Source organism: Triplophysa rosa, linkage group LG18 (genome assembly GCF_024868665.1).
Source record: "Triplophysa rosa linkage group LG18, Trosa_1v2, whole genome shotgun sequence".
In the NCBI taxonomy this organism is placed as follows: Eukaryota; Metazoa; Chordata; class Actinopteri; order Cypriniformes; family Nemacheilidae; genus Triplophysa; species Triplophysa rosa.
The window spans coordinates 19,756,226-19,765,244 of NC_079907.1; the positions used below are offsets into that span (position 1 = coordinate 19,756,226).

General features: G+C 38.9%; 1 protein-coding gene across 1 annotated transcript; it reads left to right on the plus strand.

Moving 5' to 3' along the window:
• Window positions 1–246: 246 nt before the first annotated feature.
• Window positions 247–8,531, plus strand: abi3b (ABI family, member 3b; the record flags this gene model as incomplete). Its single annotated transcript, XM_057357826.1, has 6 exons — window positions 247–396; window positions 2,084–2,251; window positions 2,537–2,737; window positions 2,990–3,042; window positions 3,965–4,072; window positions 7,770–8,531. Coding segments are annotated over 6 exons (1,338 nt in total), but the record flags the coding sequence as incomplete, so codon positions are not given.
• Between the last annotated feature and the right edge of the window lie 488 nt (window positions 8,532–9,019).

Here is a 9,019-nt window from a genome sequence, read left to right on the forward strand (position 1 = left end):
CATTGCAATCAGCTAAATGCCAATTTGGTGAATTAAAGTACAAATTTCCTTCCGCAACAGCAAAATCTTTGGCTCCCATATAGTCTGCACTCAATGAATACTATCTTGTGCGGTCTGCGAGTATGCGCAGATATGCATTACACACCCACTGTCTCAGCATGTTTGTGCCTGTCATCTTCATTTTAGTCACTCAGAAGTCCAGCGCAGGAGTGAGCGGAGGGAATCCATACCCAACATCTCTGATATTCACATATAAGCTGCACAATGCGGGACAACAGTTGCAGAGAGTCCATAGACAAAATTCTTCATGACGCTCTGACTGCGAGGAAGAATCTTCTAGACAACCACAGCAATCTGCACAGGCTGGCCGATTACTGTCAGAACAAATACTTCAGTGTGAGTTTTCCGCTTTTCACATACTTTAGTTTGACTTTTTAAGAGATTTGACATTTTGTGATAATGGATATTTACATTAGGCCTCAATATGCTGCATTTTTATTATGAAACATGGTTCATTGATTTATTTTCTTTATTGCATATGAGTGATGCTTGAAGACTGAAACCAACAGCAGAATTCAGTTCATGACACTCATTTATGATCATTATTTGTTCTTCGTATGGATTACTGAAACTTTCTTCAGATTCGATCCTTTGTAGCCTTCAGCTTACTTCTGACTGGACTGATGGCATACGTGCCTAAACAGGGCTGTGGAATGTTTCCATTCTTAACATGTTTATCTAGAAATCTCGCTCTCTGTGTTCCTGGTGGTCTGTTGTATTGAACGCATGTGCAAGAGTCCTTCACATTCCTTTACTCTGTAGATCTTAGGTTTTGTATGAAGTCTACATTATTTATGCAGAGAATGGTGATAAAGTACTTGGGCTAACATTAGCCACTCATTGAAATTACATTCAAGGAAATAATGGAGTTGTAGTTTGTAGACATGCTCCTGAAGCAAGTGTCCAAAAAAACCTTCTGCCAGAAAAGAAAAGGGCTGTTTTTTTATCCGCAATGCAATATAGTAGTAAAGAAATGTGTGAATTTCAAAACTTGTCATTTAGTTATTATTTACTCACCCTTGTGTCATTCAAACACCCAACGGCTTTCTTTAATTTTCAGAACGAAAAAGTGGTATTTTGACTATTGGTTCTCATAGCAACAGACATAGCCTACTTGACCGTGTCGGTTTTTAACTCTCAAGAAAGTGCACACAAAGAAAAATGACAGGTTAAATAATTAATTATATTTTCATTTCTTTTACCAAACTACTTCGTATGCCTACTTGAAATATGTGGCCCGAGTCATGGAGCTACCATAAAAAAATCACCAAAAACCCCAAAACACCACTTTAAAAGATGTGTTTTGGTCCTGAAGTTTAAAGAAAGCCATCAGAGTTTGAAAACATATGGGCGAGTAAATAAATGCTAAATTATCATTTTTAGATGAACCAATCCGTTGCAGGGTTTCCAAACTGGGGTTCATGAACCCCTGGTGGTTCATGAGGGAATTGCAGTGGGTTTGTGAGGTACACTGTAGCAACGGAAAAAAATTCTGAATTTACTATTTTAGGTACAGTATGTGTTTAAAATGATAAATGGTAAAATGGTTAAATGATCCATTTTACTATTACTAAATGGTAAACTAATAATATTTCTCCCAAATTTCAAATAAAAATATTGTTTCTATTTCCATTTATTGCAGAAAATGAAAACAAAATGTGAAAATAACAGAAAAGATGCTTTGTATTTTCATATTCACTTTTAAGCGATACAACAGTAATATTGCTTTAACACTGCATCGGATGCCATGTTGTGTTATTTTTCAACAAACTGCTGAGCAGCACACACAAAATTGTAGGATATTATAAAAAGCGGGGAAATGATCTATGCCACATTCAAAAACAAACCTGAAAACGGCATCAAGACCCTGACTACAAACTGTCTTGGTGCTTTTCTTTTAAGTAATTTTTAGCTTTGGAACACAATGTTTTAAGAGTTTAATTCAGTGATATTCAGACAGTTTTTTTTGTCTATAAACAATAAAATGGATTCAGATTGTGTGATTTTTTTTATTCACATGCAGGTGGAAAACACCAGAAGCGTCATTGAAGAGTCGAAAGCTTTTACCACTCAAGCCCTGGCCAGTGTCACATATCAAATCAACAATCTGGCCGCATCCCTTCTGAAGCTTTTAGATGCTCAGACCCTTCAGCTGAAACAGATGGAGTCCTCCGTCAACATGCTGAGTCGCGTGAGCTTCTCTGAATTTACCAAAGCACCAGAATCTCTTGACTTAAAATACCTATATTTGACAGTCATTACTAGAACAACACTAGATGGATTACACAATACTTACACAATATAACAAACTCACAAGAACAGAACATAATAATAGCTGCCAATCTTCATGCACGGAATTGTGGGATGTCACTTAAAACCACATTTTAAAAACTTGAATCCTCTTGATTATTAGACCTGTGCACAATGATGTCAAAGTATCAGACAGCAAACTTTGCCTTTCAATGTTCACTTTCAGACAGTTGACATTTTCAAGGAGAACATAGCACGCAGAGAGATTGGAGTGCTGACAACACAGTCGAAAGGTCCCCGAACTCAGAAGATGGTTCTTCCAGCAAATGGACTGGAACCGCTTCGCATGTACAGACGCATCCCCATATCATACACCCGATTAGACAAACTGGGCCACAGCCACTGGGAAAGCAACAAAACTGGAAGCGTATGTATTCACATTTCATACTGTTCTTCATTTCTTTTGATTGTATTCCTGATAAAACTGAAGGCTTTTGTGTCAAAACATCATTTAACAGAAGCACAAATATAATTAGACATGTTCAATTTTATATGAGGGATTATGTAAATGATATAAGCATAGCAATATAATACATGTTTTAAATCACCTTCTTTTAACCACTCACTGGTGATGTCAAATAATCATTTCAATTCATTATTCCAATCTCTGAAATCCAAGGAAGAGTCAACGGAAACAGAAAACAGACAGTCTATGCACAGCTCCTTCAGCTGGTATGTACTGCACGTATTTTATAGTATTTATATGATTGTTCCGGTGTTGATGGGATGGCCCAGTTTTCATGTGATGGTTCCAGTATTGATGTTATGGTTCCAGTATTGATGTCATGGTTCCAGTATTGATGTCATGGTTCCGGAATTGACGTGATGGTTCCAGAATTGATGTGATGGTTCCAGTATTGACGTGATGGTTCCAGAATTGATGTGATGGTTCCAGAATTGATGTGATGGCCCAGTATTTATGTTATGGTTCCAGAATTTATGTTATGTTTCCAGAATTGATGTGATGGTTCCAGTATTTATGTGATGGCCCAGTATTTATGTTATGGTTCCAGTATTGATGTTATGGTTCCAGTATTGATGTGATGGTTCCAGAATTGATGTGATGGTTCCAGAATTGATGTGATGGCCCAGTATTTATGTTATGGTTCCAGAATTTATGTTATGTTTCCAGAATTGATGTGATGGTTCCAGTATTTATGTGATGGCCCAGTATTTATGTTATGGTTCCAGTATTGATGTTATGGTTCCAGTATTGATGTGATGGTTCCAGAATTGATGTGATGGTTCCAGAATTGATGTGATGGCCCAGTATTTATGTTATGGTTCCAGAATTTATGTTATGTTTCCAGAATTGATGTGATGGTTCCAGTATTTATGTGATGGCCCAGTATTTATGTTATGGTTCCAGTATTGATGTTATGGTTCCAGTATTGATGTTATGGTTCCAGAATTGATGTGATGGTTCCAGAATTGATGTGATGGTTCCAGAATTGATGTGATGGTTCCAGAATTGATGTGATGGTTCCAGAATTGATGTGATGGTTCCAGAATTGATGTGATGGTTCCAGTATTGATGTGATGGTTCCAGTATTGATGTGATGGTTCCAGCATTGATATGTGTTTGCTGTTTTAGGTCTTTTCAGGGTATTGCAGTTCCTCCTCCATCAGTGCCTGACTTTGTGGGTTCGAACATCACAGCTCCTCCTGGATGTTTGCCTGCTTCTCCTTCTTCCTGGTTCCGGTTGATCTAACTAATGCAGCCTAAACCCTCAGAGGATTTATATTATGGAAGTGTAGTGTATGCAAGATTAAAAAGATGCGTCTTTAGTCTAGATTTAAACTGACTTTTTAGATTTAAAAGAGTGTGTCTGCCTCCCGGACAGTGCAGGGAAGACTATTCCAAAGTTTAGGCGCTAGATAGGAAAAGGATCTACCACCTGCACTTGATTTTGAAATTCTAGGTATTACCAACTGACAGGACGCCTGAGAGCGTAATGCATGTGAAGGACTGTAATACAAGAGGAGTTCACTCAAGTACTGAGGAGCTAAACCATGTAGGGCTTTATAGGTAATAAGCAAGATTTTAAAGTTAACGCGATGCTTTATAGGTAACCACTGCAAGGTTGACAGAACCGGGCTAATATGTTCATACTTTTTTGTACGTGTAAGAACTCAAGCTGCCGCATTTTGGACCAGTTGGAGTTTTTGTAATAAGCCTGCAGGGCAACCACCTAACAGAGCATTACAGAAATCTAGTCTTGATGTCATGAATGCATGAATTAACTTCTCTGCATCTGAAAATGACAGCATATGAAGTAGTTTAGATATATTCTTATGATGGAAAAAATGCAATTTTACAGGTGTTGGCGACATGGCTCTCAAATGGCAGATTACTATCGAATAGAACGCCAAGATTCTTAGCTGACGACGAGGGTTTTATGGAACATCTGTCAATAGTTAAGCAGTATTTGTGGTTGTTACGTATGGGGTTTTCGGTCCAATAAGTAACACTTCTGTTTTGTGCGAGTTCAGTAATAAAAAGTTGTTACTCATCCAGTTTTTTATATCGACTATGCATTCCATTATTCGATGGAACTGCTGTGTTTCATGAGGCTTCGAGGAAATATAAAGTTGAGTATCATCAGCATAACTCCGTGTCGCTTTATTATATCTCCTAGAGGTAGCATGTATAATGCAAAGAGCAGAGGCCCTAAGACTGAGCCCTGAGGTACACCGTACTGGACTTGCGATTTGCGTGACACCTCATTGTTTATTGCTACAAATTGAAAACGGTCAGATAAATAAGATTTAAACCATTTCAAAGCTATTCCTTTAATGCCGACATAATTTACGAGTCTATGTAGGAGTGTGTTGTGGTCAATGGTGTCGAATGCAGCACTAAGGTCTAGCAGCACCAATAACGAGATACAACCTCGGTCAGACGCCAATAGCAGATCATTTGTAACTCTGATCAAAGCAGTCTCTGTACTGTGACATGCTCTAAATTCAGACTGGAATTCTTCATTGATGTCATTCCTTTGGAGGAAGGAGCATAATTGAGTTGAAACTACTTTTTCCAGAACTTTAGATATGAAAGGTAGATTCGATATAGGCCTGTAGTTCCCTAGTTCTCTAGGGTCGAGTTGGGTTTTTTTGACAAGGGGCCTTATAACAGCCACCTTATATGATTTAGGCACATATCCTAATGTTAGAGATGAGCAGAGGTGGGACCAAGTCATTGTATTGCAAGTCACAAGTAAGTCTCAAGTCTTTGCCCTCAAGTACCGAGTCAAGTCCCAAGTCAAGACCGACAAGTCTCAAGTCAAGTCCCAAGTCCTACAGTTTGAGTTTCGAGTCCTTTCGAGTCCCTTTAAAGCGAACCCGGTGTATAGAGAGATGTATGGCTTAATGCGTTGTAATAGCCTTACACTACTAGCATTTGTCGTTAGAAACACATCAAATATTTTCAGTTCTTAAAAAAAAACTTAAATGTAATACTCATTTTAACCTAAGGAGGCTGCCATGTTCTTTTTCGATGACGTAAACTGGTTGCAAGCACAGCTAGGCAGCCAAACTAAACACCGACACACTAATCAGTTCTTCAGTAAATATAAGGTTCTGTAGGATAATATATATATATATATATATATATATGTGTGTGTAACAATGTTCACAGCAAGGAAGGAGGAGGGAACCGGAGAACGTTGAACAACAAAACTTTAATAAAATAAACAAACAACAAAACGAAAGTAAATTATTGTCTTCTCTCCCTCGGTCATTAGCTGACGGGGGCTAATATTCACGTGTGCTCTAATACAGAATAAATAACCAAACCACAAGCATTATTATTGTGTTTATCAGTATATTCTCATAATGTATAAAGTATACGATTACGGTGGATGCTGATGTCTTAAATAGTCTTAAATGTCTCAAAGGCGGTAGTTTAAAACTATGATTTAATGCACGCTCACTTTGAACAGACGTCTAATACTGAACGCGTTCTTTTATGGCTGGCAGGCTGGCTTGTGTCAAGAGGACATACCGCCACCTACTGTCCCTGTGTGTTTGTATATCTGATCTTATGTTTTACGTGTCATATTTTACTGTTATATATGGAAAACGTGTGTGCTTCGCTGTTGCGAAAGAGAACAGGTTTAGGTCGCAACCATTTGACATCACGGATTCTGACGCAAAAAATAGCGGCCTCCTAGTAAAAATATTTTTTCAAAGTTTATAAATACTGTGACAGTTACACTGTTTTTTTTATTTCACAATTATAAAGTCAATGCCATTGTTCATATATTAAGCCATACATTGCTCTATACCCAAGGATCCTTTTAACGTGTTTGCAATGTAACGTTAACAGTGAGTTTACAGTCTCATTGATTTAACTATGCAGCTAGCAAAGTTACTTAGCCGATAAGCTAACGTTAGCGTCATTCAAAACTTACCGTTCTTTGTGCAACTTCAAATGTCGAACAAAGTTAGAAGTTGTTGCGTCTCCATCTGTAATCTTCGCCCGTATGTTTTGCATATTGCAGTTCGTTTTTTGTTGACCACCTCGTAGTTTTTATAGCCGAACGAAACTATCTTTGGTATCATTTTTGCCAACTGACGCGTTGTTTGACAGTTCTTCTTCATTGGTTGTCCTGCAATTTGATTGGATGGATACTGTCGGATCAAAACAACGTGGATCAAAATTGATTGGATGTTGTGCCGACAACACACACACACACACACACACACAGATGCACATAAACACAGAGAGAGATAGAGCGGTCCACGTCAACATACTTTTTAATCTTTGGGTTTTGGGGAAAGTAGCAAGTCTTTTCAAGTCAAAAGGCTCAAGTCCAAGTGAAGTCACGAGTTACTGATGTTAAAGTCCAAGTCGAGTTGCAAGTCTCTTTACATTTTGTCAAGTCGAGTCAAAAGTCATCAAATTCATGACTCGAGTCCAAGTCATGTGACTCGAGTCCACACCTCTGGAGATAAGTTAATAATACCAAGAAGAGGATCTATAATTTCTGGGAGCATCTCTTTCAGTAGATTTGTAGGTATAGGGTCTCGCATGCATGTTGTTGATTTAGATGATCTAATGATTTTAGACAGTTCATTGTGATCTACTGTAGAATAATAATTTCTTGCAATATTGATGAGATGGTTCCAGCATTGATGTGATGGTTCCAGCATTGATGTAATGGTTCCAATATTGATGTGATGGTTCCAGTATTGATGTGATGGTTCCAGTATTGATGTGATGGATCCAGAATTGATGTGATGGTTTCAATATTGATGTGATGGTTCCAGTATTGATGTGATGGTTCCAGAATTGATGTGATGGTTCCAGAATTGATCTGATGATTCCAGAATTGATGTGATGGTTTCAATATTGATGTGATGGTTCCAGCATTGATGTGATGGTTCCAGCATTGATATGTGTTTTGCTGTTTTAGGTCTTTTCAGGGTATTGCAGTTCCTCCTCCATCAGTGCCTGACTTTGTGGGTTCGAACATCACAGCTCCTCCTGGATGTTTGCCTGCTTCTCCATCTCCACCCCTCATGTCTGTCTGTTCCCCGTCTCTGCCTCCATATGCCTATCCAGATTTATCAATGCTGCCTCCTCCACCTCCCCCAGAGGATGAGATAGGAGACGCTCTACCTCCTCCTCCTCCACCTCAAAGCAACATGCCATCATTTCCACCAAATACATCTGTGACTTTAGAAACTCCTCCCCCTACTCAGGCCAACATGCCGATACCACCTCCTCCTCCACCTCCTCCAACTCAAGGCAAGATGTCTATTCCACCCCCTCCTCCACCTCCCCCTACTCAGGGTAACATGCCGATTCCACCTCCTCCTCCACCTCCCCCTACTCAGGGCAACATGGCGATTCCACCTCCTCCTCCACCTCCCCCTACTCAGGGCAACATGGCGATTCCACCTCCTCCACCTAGATCTAGCTCATCGACACCCACACCGCCACCTTTACCTCCCCAAAGTACCCCTATGGTGCCACCACCACCTCCTCCCCCTAATACTAGTGGAAAATTTGTTCCACCTCCTCCCCCTCCCCTCCCTCAATTTAAATGTTGAATTTCAATGTTAACTTTTTATCTATAAAACAGTTTACTTTTTATGGTACAGTGCTTTAAATAAAGTTATGTGTAAACAATATCAGTGATTTTATGTGTATGCATTTTAAAGAAATGGACATGTGTTTAAATATATATGATCAGTTTGTGGACATCTATAGTATGTTGTTTATGTATGGTATGTATTTTGCATTGGTCTGGCATACGAGAATAACGCCAATGTCTAAACTTGATGCGGATCCTAGGCGCATGCACTCTGTCTCCTGCAGGGGGCGCCCGGTGGATCAGAAAGCAGAATCTCATGTGGAGTCACATTCTCGATATGTTTTTCTTATCTAACTGCGTATATTTTGCACACTCAAAAATGTAAATTTAGCCTTTTAAATATATTAATTAAAAGTTATTAAGTCCACTGTCTCTCAAAAAAAAAAAAAACGGAAATTCCTAGGCTACTGTTATCACAAACTGTTGTTGGACCATCCAGAACACCAAAAGCAGGCATCAAGGGCAAGATTTGCAATTGTTTAAACTCCATATTTTATTTTTAAAAGGGCCGATTCAACAAAAAATAAAAACATTTATTCAGCCTTGTG